The 14,334-nt window shown below is 46.2% G+C and overlaps 1 protein-coding gene and 1 long non-coding RNA gene across 4 annotated transcripts in view; one reads left to right on the forward strand and one right to left on the reverse strand.

Annotated features, from left to right (window-relative positions):
- Window positions 1-10,964, forward strand: part of LOC134922745 (uncharacterized) — a 91,249-nt gene extending 80,285 nt beyond the window's left edge. Inside the window, exons 1-3 of one of the 3 annotated variants that reach the window (XR_010177505.1) lie at window positions 7,313-7,400; window positions 10,496-10,583; window positions 10,857-10,964. This is a non-coding gene — a long non-coding RNA (uncharacterized LOC134922745). Of the gene's footprint in view, window positions 1-7,312; window positions 7,401-10,495; window positions 10,584-10,856 lie in introns of those variants that run through there. The other 2 variants (XR_010177506.1, XR_010177507.1) reach the window with 2 other exon arrangements.
- LOC134922728 (cytochrome P450 3A12-like) overlaps window positions 1-14,334 on the reverse strand; it is a 157,445-nt gene that overhangs the window by 46,428 nt on the left and 96,683 nt on the right. Inside the window, exons 7-11 of the mRNA XM_063920691.1 lie at window positions 11,212-11,360; window positions 10,959-11,086; window positions 10,021-10,105; window positions 8,406-8,566; window positions 7,110-7,336 (exon numbers count right to left, since the gene is read on the reverse strand). Of these exons, the coding sequence (XP_063776761.1) occupies window positions 7,110-7,336; window positions 8,406-8,566; window positions 10,021-10,105; window positions 10,959-11,086; window positions 11,212-11,360 (750 nt within the window). The remainder of the gene's footprint in view (window positions 1-7,109; window positions 7,337-8,405; window positions 8,567-10,020; window positions 10,106-10,958; window positions 11,087-11,211; window positions 11,361-14,334) is intronic.

Genomic DNA, 14,334 nt, shown 5'->3' on the forward strand with positions numbered 1-14,334 from the left:
TCGGCTGGCTCCGTCTGCCCCGTCCTCCCCCCGTCTCTCCCTTCGTCCTCCCACTGTCAGCAGCGGTTTGCGGCTCAACCCCGACCTCCTCCCACTCACAGCCAGCAGCAGGTTAGTCAGAGAGTCTCTCTCTCTCTCTCTCTCTCTCTCTCTCTCTCCTCTTTTCCCCCCTCCTGTGGATTGAAGTTTAATGTTAATTTTTTTACAGGTATCGGCCCTATTGGATTCTACTGGACAAGTGGACGTGACCGGCGTGGGATGTAGGTAAGTAATCTGTCTCTCATTTTTACAGATTCCCCTACTGGATTCTACTGGACAAGTGGACGTGACCGGCGTGGGATGTAGGTAAGTAATCTGTCTCTCATTTTTACAGGTATCGGCCCTATTGGATTCTACTGGACAAGTGGACGTGACCGGCGTGGGATGTAGGTAAGTAATCTGTCTCTCATTTTTACAGGTATCGGCCCTATTGGATTCTACTGGACAAGTGGACGTGACCGACCGGCGTGGGATGTAGGTAAGTAATCTGTCTCTCATTTTTACAGGTATCGGCCCTATTGGATTCTACTGGACAAGTGGACGTGACCGGCGTGGGATGTAGGTAAGTAATCTGTCTCTCATTTTTACAGGTATCGGCCCTATTGGAGTCTACTGGACAAGTGGACGTGACCGGCGTGGGATGTAGGTAAGTAATCTGTCTCTCATTTTTACAGGTATCGGCCCTATTGGATTCTACTGGACAAGTGGACGTGACCGGCGTGGGATGTAGGTAAGTAATCTGTCTCTCATTTTTACAGGTATCGGCCCTATTGGATTCTACTGGACAAGTGGACGTGACCGGCGTGGGATGTAGGTAAGTAATCTGTCTCTCATTTTTACAGGTATCGGCCCTATTGGATTCTACTGGACAAGTGGACGTGACCGGCGTGGGATGTAGGTAAGTAATCTGTCTCTCATTTTTACAGGTATCGGCCCTATTGGATTCTACTGGACAAGTGGACGTGACCGGCGTGGGATGTAGGTAAGTATGTGTGAGTGTGTAAGTGTGATGTAATAAATTTTTACTGTCACGGTGTCTGTGTTGTGTTTTTATTTGGGTATTTTTTTTGTTGTAGAACTACAGGTACCAGCGGGCCCATTATTTCCCTGCATGCTGGTACTTGAGGTTCTCCAAGTACCAGCAAGCAGGGGAGGCTTGCTGGGCCTTATAGTTCCACAACAAAAAACAATATTCTTTTTTTAACACTCTTATGGCTATCAGCCTCCCATCCACCGCCCACGGATGGGGGGGACAGCCTCGGGCTTCACCCCTGGCCCTTGGGTGCTTGGAGGGGGGGACCCCTTCATCTAAGGGGTCCCCACTCCTCCAGGGAACCCCGGCCAGGGGTGACTAGTTGGGGGGGTAATGCCACGGCCGCAGGGACCTACATAAGTGTGTCCCCCGGCTGTGGCATTATGTCCCTGGCTAGTGGAGCCCGGTGCTGGTTTTAAAAATACGGGGGACCCCTACGTCTTTTGTCCCCCGTATCTTTGGAACCAGGACCGGACTAAGAGCCCGGTGCTGGTTGTCTAAATACGGGGAACCCCTGTCCAATTTTTTTCCCAGTATTTAAACAACCAGGACTGGCTCAAAGAGCCCGAGGCTGGTTATACTTAGGAGGGGGGACCCCACACAATTTTTTTAATTTTTTTTTAACCCATTCAGCCACTTCTCTATTAAGTTAATGGAAGCCCTGGACAACAGAATTGCATTTATGTTCTCCTCCCACTCCCTTCCCAAACACCAAAAAAAATTTCTATAAAAATTTACAATATATCTCAAGTATGAGGAGCAGGCAGGCAGCGGGCATTGGCGGCATCGGACTGAGATGCAAATTAGTGGCGGAGGGCTGGGTCAGTTGATTGTGGGCAAGTTTATAAGCCATTGGCGGTGGCAGCGGGCATCGGCTCAAGGGCAGTAGCGGGCATTGGCTCAGTGGCGGTAGGGGTCATCGGCAGGATTCGGCGGGCATTATGGCTGTAGTGCCTCACCAGCCACTAACCTCACCGCACGCCACTGCTGTATTCATGTTATGATGTGCGGCGTCCAGGGAGGGCCTGCATCCATTATTTTTAATACTTACCCTCCGGAGTCCCGCGGCACAGCAGAAGCACTGTAGAAATCACTGTTTCGCACATGCGCAGTAGAAAAATCACTGGGAAAATGGCCACCGTGCCATTTGAAATGCCCTTCTATATGGATACTGTGTGAATGTATGCTATGTGTGTGTGTATATGTATGCTGTATGTATGCCGTGTGTGTGTGTGTGTGTGTGTGTATGGAAGCTGTGTGTATGCATGCTATGTATGCGTATGTACACTATGGCCCTCATTCCGAGTGGTTCGCTCGCTAGCTGCTTTTAGCAGCATTGCACACGCTAGGCCGCCGCCCTCTGGGAGTGTATCTTAGTTTAGCAGAATAGCGAACGAAAAATTAGCAAAACTGCTACTAAATAATTCTTAGCAGTTTCTGAGTAGCTCCGGACCTACTCACAGATTGCGATCAGCTCAGTCCATTTAGTTCCTGGTTTGACGTCACAAACACGCCCTGCGTTCGGCCAGCCACTCCCCCGTTTCTCCAGACACTCCCGCATTTTTCCCTGACACGCCTGCGTTTTTTTGCAAACGTCTGGAAAACGCTGAGTTGCCGCCCAGAAACGCCCCTTTCCTGTCAATCATTTACCGAACAGCAGTGCGACTGAAAAGCGCCGCAGAAGCCACAGCAAAACTGCTAAGTTTTGTGTTAAATAACTAAGCGCTTGCGCCCTGCGTGCCTTGCGCATGCGCAATTTGCAACAAATCGCAGCATAGCGAAAATCGGCAACGAGCGAACAACTCGGAATAACCCCCCATGTGCGCTGTGTGTGTTTTAAGTATGCTATGTTTTGGTAAGATGTATGTGTGTATGCTACTGTATGTGTATGTTTATCTCTATCTATAGTTGCGCAAGTTAAGAAACTATGATGGACATAGAAGGAAAATTTAATCAATATGCTACATGTGGTGTGACTGTTGGAAGTGTACACTGTGAACAGTAGCGGATCTTGCCACGGGCAAGCAGGACTTTTGCCCGGGGCGCCGCCTTCCGGAGGGCGCCGGCGCCATCCGGAGGGCGCCGCACCATGGCAAGATCCACTACTCTGTGCCCCCCGCTGGCCGCTGTGTCCCCCGCTGGTCCCGCTGTCCCCCGCTGTGAAGGGAAACTAGACGCTACGCGTCTAGTTTCCCTTCGTGTAGAGGACATTTGCGGTGCGGTGCGCAATGACGTCATCGCGCACCGCACAGCATTGTGGGACAGACAGACGCTAGGGGTCATAATTGACCTCTAGGGTTTGTCATCCGAGGAAAGGAGCGGCGCCGGCGGAGATCTGCAGGGTTCGGGAGTGGGGATAGTAAGTATTTTTTTTTTCTTTCAGCGGCGCTACTCCACTGTACAGGGGGCGTAACTGACCATGCCCCCTGTATGAAGCCACGCCCCCATTTCCCGCCCGGGGCGCCAAAGGGTCTAGAACCGGCCCTGACTGTGAAATAAAAACACATCAAACACGTCAGATTGCTGTACTTATGTTTGTTAGCAACTATTAATTTGTACATATTTATTATGCTTACTTACTGTATATGTAGTCTTTAAATACATTTTCCACACAGCATTTTTTTCACCATGTATGATGTGTAAATGAAAATGTTATGCTCTCTGGTTTTGCACTGTGCATCACACGCTATATGCATGTTCTATATGCTGTATACTTACATTGTTTATAAACCACCTATTGTCTATGACTTTTACATGCTGTATAATCAGTAAAATATTTATACTCTGTATTATATTCATAGCATCATACATATACAACTTTCTCATGCCTTTGTTTTGTCTTGGTTCCCAATTATTTTTTTGCAAATTGTGTTACATCTGTGTGCATGCTGTTGCTGAGTGCTTGTCTTCACATATGTAGAGGCATGTGCCAGGTATTTCATGTGGTTGGGTATGGGATACTGGCGTTCATAATACGACACTGGTATCCCGACTACCTGAAATCCTGACGGGGTCACTGATGTAAACTAACTCTAATCTGAACCCCCCCCCACCCACCCTCCCTGCAGCTTAACCCTAACTCTCTCTCATTACAGCCTAACCCTCTCCCGCCAGATCCTAAAGGTGGGCCGATAAATCGTATGAAAAGTGCCATATCGTATGTGTTTTACCTCCCATTCCAATCCGATGCGCAGTCTTATTCGCATCGGATCGGAGCCGGAGATCGCCATGGCTGCCACAAAGATTTGTCGGATCCTGTGGCAGTCAATGGCATCTAATACGATACATCGTATGCAAAATGATGTATCGTATGTAATCCAGGCAGCGAGTAGTTAGCGGGGTATCGCAGTAGTATATGCAGCCTTTAACCCTCCCCCGTTGCAGCCTAACCCTTACCCTCCCCTGTTGCAGCCTAACCCTCCCCTATCGTAGCCTATCCCTAACCCTCTCCCGTCGCAGCTTAACCCTAACCCTTCCCCCACAGCCTAACCCTAACTCTCTCCTGTCGAAGCCTAACCCTAACCCTCCCCCCACAGCCCAACCCTAACCGTCCTCGACAAATTTACATTCAGGATTATGGCTGTCTGGATTCCAGTGACTGCATTCTGACCACTGGGATCCTATACACCGGGATGCCAAATACATTCCATTTCGTGATGTAACCATAAACAGGGTGATAACTACAGTGAGGCTCCTTAGGTGTCCCAGCATCACTTACTATGCAGCAGTGCCTTGTGTTGCGTATGTATGTATGTATGTATGTATGTATGTATGTATATATATATATTTCTATATAGTAATAGTACCCCCTCTTAATAATTCAGTTTTTATACATTCTTTATATTTTGCTAATTGTATTGAGCCCATTTAAAATGCAAAACTATCCTTTTATCTGCATAACATGGGTAGTCGCAGGTGAATAAAAACTTTTATTAGCCCTAGACACACAGTGGTATGCATAGTAAATGATCTCTAAGGTCCCATTCAGGAATATGTAGTGTGAATGTATTTTGGGAACATAATGACCATCTGGAGGAAGACGGTCATAGGGCCTAATTCAGACCTGATCGTAGATGTGCTAAATTTAGCACATCTACGATCAGCCTTCAGATATGCGGGGGGACACCCAGCACAGGGCTAGTCCGCCCCGCATGTCAGGCCTGACCCCCCCCCCCTTCCCCACACAAGTACAAAAGCATTGCACAGCATCGATGCTTTAGCACTGGAAGAGTAGCTCCCTACCAGAGCAGCTCCTGCGCGCTGGCAGGGAGCTACTCGTCGCTACCCGGGTCACAGCGGCTGCGTGTGGCATCACGCAGCTGCCGCGGCCCACCTCCCCCAATGGTCCAGGCATGCCTGCGTTGCCTGGACCGCGCCCACTAAATGGCGGCCAAATGCCGCCGGCCCGCCCAGTGTCCGCCCCTGCCTGTCAATCAGGCAGATGGGATCGCAAGGCTAAGACAGCCATCGGCTGTCTGGCATGTGCCGGTGTACTGCGGCACCGGCGCATGCACAGTTCAGACCTGATCGCTGCAGGGATCAGGGTCTGAATTAGCCCCATAGAGTGCTGTAAATCAACCAAATTAGCTCCTTGTGTTATGCAGACCAAACACACTTCCTTTAATGTAGCATAAGAATCATGCAGAAGTCCATTTCATTTAGGTGGAATTGGAAATATGGGGATACTCCCTGATGGTTGGCATTCACTAATCTGCTTGTTAGTGTTGGCTGTTACCAATAGAAGATACCTGGGATATGCTACGAGCTTTATATGTGACATTCACTGTGCTTACAGTGTAACTCAACTCATGCCTGAAGTCTAGGAAAGGTCTTTCCAAAAGATGCAACTCAGAATCAGGCCCTGTGAGAAGGGATCCCACTCCCTTAGCAAATCCAACCCCCTCAACAGACCCCGCCTCCATTAGGGCTGCTTCCAGAAATTTCCCGGTCTGGTTTTCCATCCCAATCTGCCCCTGCTCTGGACTTACTGATTTGTGTTCACATCCCCATAGGACTACATACAAATATCTGCAAGTCCGGGGTGAGATCGTACTGCAAAGGATGGGTTGGATAATTACATCGACCCCTTAGTGAGAAATATAGTAAGTTTGTCACATACTCGCCACTATCAGCTCCATAAATTGATCATTCCAGAGCCTTGACAGTCTCGATCATTTTGAATATAATCATTGGTGTTGTCATCAGAGGTGCAAGTATGCGGGTACGCTCGGGTATGGAGTACCCTTAAGAATTTGGCAGTTGGTACGCAGTACCACCTGCCACACACTATGCCATTACCACAATTATAATGTGCCACAAAGCAACAAGCCCATGGTGCTTGGCAGCATGACGGCTCCTCCTACTTTGTACCCTGACAACCCTGTACTGGGAATGTGACAGTGACTGTATTTTCCTGTTATAATGTAGGCATTACTATATATTGTTATTAAATTGGGGGCATTACTATATATTTCTATTATACTGGAGGTATCACTATATATTTTTAGACTTGCCTCCAAATTAAAACAAAAAAGTAGCCACAGTGTCATGTAGCCACTCCCACTAGCAGCATGTGGCTACGCCCCCTCACAACACATGACCACGCCCATTTTTCAGCAATCAGTACCACTAAGAAAATATTTCTACTTGCACCACTGGTTGTCAGAAGCAGTTTGGGCAAGCCATGGATCTGTTCAATTCGTTTTTTTGCTGACAATCTTCAGCAGAGCCATTTATATTTAAGAACCTTGGGAATTTGTACACTAATAAGAATAACATTTACCAAATCACAGGATGAAACCTGGGTAGGGAACCCTCTTATTTCAACTATTTGTAGATGGGCAGTTTGAGGTTTAAAAAGAATATATTGCTTGGCATCCCCATTTAATAGAAAAATACATAAATGTAACATCAATCCATCAGTTCTTGCAGAAATATGGTGCTTTTTATGCATTTAAACTTTGAAGAAGAAACATAGCTAACCTATTTCTTTATGGTCACTACTACTCTCAAATAAATGACCCTCAATCTGTGATACCTTTCAGGTCTGAATTCCTCTGGATCTGGCCATATGTCCGGATCACGGTGTAGCACAAATGCTGGGATCACTACCACTACCCCTTCTGGGATAGTTACTCCATTGATCTCAGTTGTTTTCTTACAAACGCGCTCAATTCTTCCAGCTGCCGGGTACAGGCGCAAGGTTTCAGATATCACCATATCAAGATACTCCATCTGCATCAGAGCCTCGTATGTTGGAGGAGCCTGTGGACAATGAGCACAATTTCAGTATCATGGAACGTTACTTATGTTCAATAGGTGATGTATGGTATGCTGGTATTTTTGTGAAAAATCTTTAATGGTTCACACAAAGTGAAAAATGTAGTTTGTCATGATCTGAAGAGTTTATTCTTCCAAGCACTTTACTACTGATTTAAATTAGGTAAATAAAAATATCATATTATCCTATCTGCTCTGTGGATTTTTTCCCCTCATTAAATATCATGATCAGAATATTGAGTAACAAATATATTGCTTGTTTTACAGTTTCTATTGCCACAAGAAATTAAGTGTCTCTTGCTGCCTTTAGGGTCTAATCATAAGAGTGGAGAGGTGAGCCTGTGGAGAAGTTGGCCATGGCAACCAATCAGCTGCTCTGTACGGTTGCATAGTCTACAAATTATAAATGTTACTTCAGTTCTGCAAAGTGTTACTGGATGAAACAACAAGGGGAGTTATTCAGACCTGATCGTAGATAAAAAATATCACATCTACGATCGGTTTCTAACGCCGTTGGCACGCCCCATCCCGCCTGCGACTGCATCTGCCTGTCAATTAGGCAGAGTCGATCGCATCTCACTGGGTGCGCACGCACACTGTGGCCACTGCGCATACGCACCACAGAAAGGATATCAGGCTGCCATCAGGTCTGAATTAGGCCCAATGTTTCAGCAGCACTTTCCTCAGGGTGTCACTCAATTTGGCAGTGCTCCAAAATGGAATGCACCAGGACCGGTCTAGACATGTGACTTTTCTGGCAGATGCCAGAAGGGCTGATGCCCTTATGGGCCAATCCAGCCACACAGAGCCCATGGCTACCTGAGTAGCTCAGCCTCCTCGATTGCCCAGCACATGGAGACAGGGGTTCTACATTCCGGCGCTCTGCTTGGCTACCCATCATAAAGAGAGATGGGGCATGCAGTGAAGCCAGCCCCCGTGAGCCGTGACACTGCCCCCTTGTTATGTAATACAGAGTAATATACACAGAGTAATATGCCAGGGCTGTCTCTGGAATGCACAGTGCAATCCCCTACATGAAAAGAAAAATATTTACCTTGTTTGGGAGAATGGTATCAATTTCCTCCTGAAGTTTAGTTTGTACATCAGGGTAAATGGCCAGATGGTAAGACAGGAACATCAGTGTAGTGCTGGTTGTCTCGTAACCAGCTATGATGAAGATAAGTCCCTGAGCCATAATCTCCGAGTCTGTCAGCGCTGTGAATCAGCAAAATGAAGTTGGTAATATTTCCTATTTGGATGGAATTCAAACTTTCTTGCAATGTTTTTAAAAATGGAGTTACAAAGACATCGATATGCCAGCATTTGTCATGTGTAATAACAAAGGGATCAGACCATGGGGAACAATGACTAAAATAAGACATGGCAGATTGTAAACTCTCTTTTAAATGGGCAGTTTCCTTTTTGCATTTTAAGTTTCAAGCTGCTAGTTGTTCCAGTTAGTTGTTAATGCTGACACCATATACATAAACCTATGCATGTATGGGTGTGGATCATTAAATCGACAGTGTCTAGGTCGACAATGTCTAGGTCGACCACTATAGGTCGACAGTCACTAGGTCGACAGGGTCAGAAGGTCGACATGTTCTAGGTAGACAAGTCAAAAGGTCGACATGAGTTTTTTTATGTTTTTTTGGTGTCATTTTCTTCCTAGAGTGACCGGGAACCCCAGTTAGTGCACCGTGTCCTCTCGCATGGCTCGCTTCACTCGCCATGCTTCGGGCAAGGTGCCTCGCTCTGCTGCCGCTTCGCTCGGCACAGATTACCGTTCCAGTCGTAGTCCACGTGGATCGTTAAGTATGAAGAAAAAAAAAGTTTTTGAAAAACTCATGTCGACCTTTTGACCTGTCGACCTAGAACATGTCGACCTTCTGACCCTGTCGACCTTCTGACCCTGTTGACCTAGTGACTGTCGACCTATAGGGTCAACCTAAACATTGTCGACCTAAACACTGTCGATCTTCAGACCGGATCCCGCATGTATATGGAGCTGCGGGAAGTATCAGGTATCAACAGACTATACAAAAAATGGATAATTCGGGGTTGCCAAATTATCTGGGAATATAAAGAGTGACGTGAATAAAAAACTGACTTTTTTCACTTGGATTACTGTAAATGTAAAGTAATGTAGGTGATTCTGCAGTGGGCCCATAAATTATATATATTTGTTATAAGCATACAGTTTATTGTAAAGTATTAAAAATCAGTGGCCAGCTTCCAACAAAATAATTATCACGTAGAAAGGAAGGGTTGGGTACGGGATCCCGGCACTTAGGATGCCAGCAGTCAGTAGACAGACAGTGGCATCCCAATGTTCATTATCCCAACACACCGTAGGTAGGAATCCCAACACTCTCCCCCTACCCCTCTAAACCTCCCTACCTGGAGCCTATACCCCCCCCTCCTCCACAGCCTATCCCTAACTGTCCCCCTCAGTGCCTAATCCCAACCATATCCCCTTTAGTGCTTAACCCTAACCCTCCCTTCTTAGTGCCTAACCCTCCCCCCCTCCCTGCAGCCTAACCCACCCTGTAGTGCCTAAACCTAGCCTTTATTTCCAGTCCTTTGTCCTAAAGCTTGCTTTATTTGTGTGTACAATAGCTGGAATACCCCTACTGCTCTGAGCAGACTGTAGACATCAAGCTTTATACCTTTATAATCATGACTCTCCTCCCCTGATGCACCTTGGTCTTTGGTTTGAGAATCCACCATAAGTTGTAGGAAATCTACCCGGTCCTAAAAAGGCAAATTGGTGATGTGAACACAGAAATACAGAAAGACTATATTGTCACTTTGGAAGCCCAACAAGTTCTATGACCACAACGGATGCAAGTAACTTCTTACATTCTACTTTATAAAATATTCTTCACAACCTACCAATCTAAAAACTAAAAAACCTAAGCACCTCAGACAATTTATTAGCTTCATAAATAAATTATATGATAAAAGTATCTAATACCATAAACAACTGTTGTAAACTGTATTTTACACCAATGGCAAAATGATAGTCAGATTTATGTTTTTCCTTATTAAATATATACTATAGTAAATATGGTAATTTATTATAGCTATCACTGTAGGAAATACCTTTTCATATTTTCTCCATTCTACATTTTTGTTTCACAGTAACAGTATCCTGTACTACAAAGAACAATTTAAAGCAAAATTAATTTTTGCCGCAAACCATACCTATGGAACCTATACTGGAGTGCAGGTACAGAAGCTGGAATCAGTTTTTTGATTTGTACAGGTTAAAGTTGGAAATAATCATCAAGCGTAAAATGCACAATTTTCTAGCATCAGAGTTATCACAAAGGATAATGAAAATTGATATCCAATGCTAGATTAATTTAGGTCTCAAACTGTCAAGATTACTATATTGGACATAGGTTGTATAGTTCCATACATTTGTTTAAGTATAAAAGTGTCTGTCTAGCTTCAGCTCTTAAGATTTTGTATTGTACTCATTTTTTTTCAATTGTTGCAGGATACTGGCCCACAAAGTATTGCTGCACTGGTGCCCTTTCATGTCTTGTTCCACCACCGGCCATCTTTAATCCAGATATTTCCCCAATAAACTGTCACTTACTGTGTGAATTCCTTTCTGACGACTTTCCTTAATGCGTTTTATGGCATCCTGGAAAAAGTTGAGAACACCCACAGGGAGAAAACAGAAATTCAGTCTGTTGAGGACAGGAACAAGGAATGGACACAGGACTGCAAGAGAAACATACATAATTCTATTTTTCAAGTGAAAAAAGCACCTGCTACTGTGAAATTGTAAACTCTGAATGCATATCTCAGTAGAGAAACATGTGTGAGTAGCTCATTCAATAACCTACGTGTTGTTAAGAACAGAGGATTGAAAAAGGAGAAGGTGAAAAGGTTCCTTGCATTGGCCACAAATGGATCGTTGGGATTATTCAGTGAATCCACATTTACACTGAATGATGTGCTCAGAACAATGTCCATGCTGTAGCTGCCAAAGATTCTGAGAAGATAAAATGGTAAAATAACAATAAATGAACTGAAGTATCCAAAAGCTATCTCTTAGTAAACTCCCATATACACGGACGATTTAGGGAGAGATGTGTGCTGATCGGTTCGCTAAGTGCTGAGTGTGCGGGGGGAGACGGGGGGGGGGGCTCATTTCACCCAGCGGGTGAAATGAGCGACCTGCTAGATTGGCCTGCATGCATGCCAATCTAGCACCAGTGATAGCGATGCACGGGGCTGCGCATCGCTATCGCTGTGATGGGTACAGATGGAGTGATTGCTGCTTAAAATCTAAGCAATCTAGTCAGATTGCTTAGATTTTAAGCAGCGATCGCTCCATGGGTAACCCCCTTAAATCACTGAACCTTCTTTGTGTCCTTTCCATTGCTCCAACAAAATGGCTTCTGTCTTTAGTGGTGATGTCATACAAATTTACTCAGCCAATCAAAAGCTCAAGTAAATGTCATCTTTTTTACACAGTACTGTGATTGTGAACAACCCCATTTGCAAAAAATACATATTCTAGTGTGAGTAGTAAAGAAACTGTTCATCCATCAGTGTGTACAAAAGACGGCCTACTATGGGGTAGGATTGATTGTGCACTCTGGTTGTACAAGAACAGCATATGGGTGAAAATATTTGAGATGTGCACTTGAAATTTTTCGGGTTTTGTGTTTTGGTTTTGGGTTCGGTTCCGCGGCCGTGTTTTGGGTTCGACCGCGTTTTGGCAAAACCTCACCGAATTTTTTTTGTCGGATTCGGGTGTGTTTTGGATTCGGGTGTTTTTTTTAAAAAACACTAAAAAACAGCTTAAATCATAGAATTTGGGGGTCATTTTGATCCCAAAGTATTAGTAACCTCAAAAACCATAATTTCCACTCATTTTCAGTCTATTCTGAATACCTCACACCTCACAATATTATTTTTAGTCCTAAAATTTGCACCTAGGTCGCTGGATGACTAAGCTAAGCGAACCTAGTGGTCGACACAAACACCGTGCCCATCTAGGAGTGGCACTGCAGTGTCACGCAGGATGGCCCTTCCAAAAAACCCTCCCCAAACAGCACATGACGCAAAGAAAAAAAGAGGCGCAATGAGGTAGCTGTGTGAGTAAGATAAGCGACCCTAGTGGCCGACACAAACACCGGGCCCATCTAGGAGTGGCACTGCAGTGTCACGCAGGATGGCCCTTCCAAAAAAACCCTCCCCAAACAGCACATGACGCAAAGAAAAAAAGAGGCGCAATGAGGTAGCTGTGTGAGTAAGATAAGCGACCCTAGTGGCCGACACAAACACCGGGCCCATCTAGGAGTGGCACTGCAGTGTCACGCAGGATGGCCCTTCCAAAAAACCCTCCCCAAACAGCACATGACGCAAAGAAAAAAAGAGGCGCAATGAGGTAGCTGTGTGAGTAAGATAAGCGACCCTAGTGGCCGACACAAACACCGGGCCCATCTAGGAGTGGCACTGCAGTGTCACGCAGGATGGCCCTTCCAAAAAACCCTCCCCAAACAGCACATGACGCAAAGAAAAAAAGAGGCGCAATGAGGTAGCTGTGTGAGTAAGATAAGCGACCCTAGTGGCCGACACAAACACCGTGCCCATCTAGGAGTGGCACTGCAGTGTCACGCAGGATGGCCCTTCCAAAAAACCCTCCCCAAACAGCACATGACGCAAAGAAAAAAAGAGGCGCAATGAGGTAGCTGTGTGAGTAAGATAAGCGACCCTAGTGGCCGACACAAACACCGTGCCCATCTAGGAGTGGCACTGCAGTGTCACGCAGGATGGCCCTTCCAAAAAACCCTCCCCAAACAGCACATGACGCAAAGAAAAAAAGAGGCGCAATGAGGTAGCTGTGTGAGTAAGATAAGCGACCCTAGTGGCCGACACAAACACCGGGCCCATCTAGGAGTGGCACTGCAGTGTCACGCAGGATGGCCCTTCCAAAAAACCCTCCCCAAACAGCACATGACGCAAAGAAAAAAAGAGGCGCAATGAGGTAGCTGTGTGAGTAAGATAAGCGACCCTAGTGGCCGACACAAACACCGGGCCCATCTAGGAGTGGCACTGCAGTGTCACGCAGGATGGCCCTTCCAAAAAAACCCTCCCCAAACAGCACATGACGCAAAGAAAAAAAGAGGCGCAATGAGGTAGCTGTGTGAGTAAGATAAGCGACCCTAGTGGCCGACACAAACACCGGGCCCATCTAGGAGTGGCACTGCAGTGTCACGCAGGATGGCCCTTCCAAAAAACCCTCCCCAAACAGCACATGACGCAAAGAAAAAAAGAGGCGCAATGAGGTAGCTGTGTGAGTAAGATAAGCGACCCTAGTGGCCGACACAAACACCGGGCCCATCTAGGAGTGGCACTGCAGTGTCACGCAGGATGGCCCTTCCAAAAAACCCTCCCCAAACAGCACATGACGCAAAGAAAAAAAGAGGCGCAATGAGGTAGCTGTGTGAGTAAGATAAGCGACCCTAGTGGCCGACACAAACACCGTGCCCATCTAGGAGTGGCACTGCAGTGTCACGCAGGATGGCCCTTCCAAAAAACCCTCCCCAAACAGCACATGACGCAAAGAAAAAAAGAGGCGCAATGAGGTAGCAGTGTGAGTAAGATAAGCGACCCTAGTGGCCGACACAAACACCGTGCCCATCTAGGAGTGTCACTGCAGTGTCACGCAGGATGGCCCTTCCAAAAAACCCTCCCCAAACAGCACATGACGCAAAGAAAAAAAGAGGCGCAATGAGGTAGCTGTGTGAGTAAGATAAGCGACCCTAGTGGCCGACACAAACACCGGGCCCATCTAGGAGTGGCACTGCAGTGTCACGCAGGATGGCCCTTCCAAAAAACCCTCCCCAAACAGCACATGACGCAAAGAAAAAAAGAGGCGCAATGAGGTAGCTGTGTGAGTAAGATAAGCGACCCTAGTGGCCGACACAAACACCGTGCCCATCTAGGAGTGGCAC

Source organism: Pseudophryne corroboree, chromosome 1 (assembly GCF_028390025.1).
Source record: "Pseudophryne corroboree isolate aPseCor3 chromosome 1, aPseCor3.hap2, whole genome shotgun sequence".
In the NCBI taxonomy this organism is placed as follows: Eukaryota; Metazoa; Chordata; class Amphibia; order Anura; family Myobatrachidae; genus Pseudophryne; species Pseudophryne corroboree.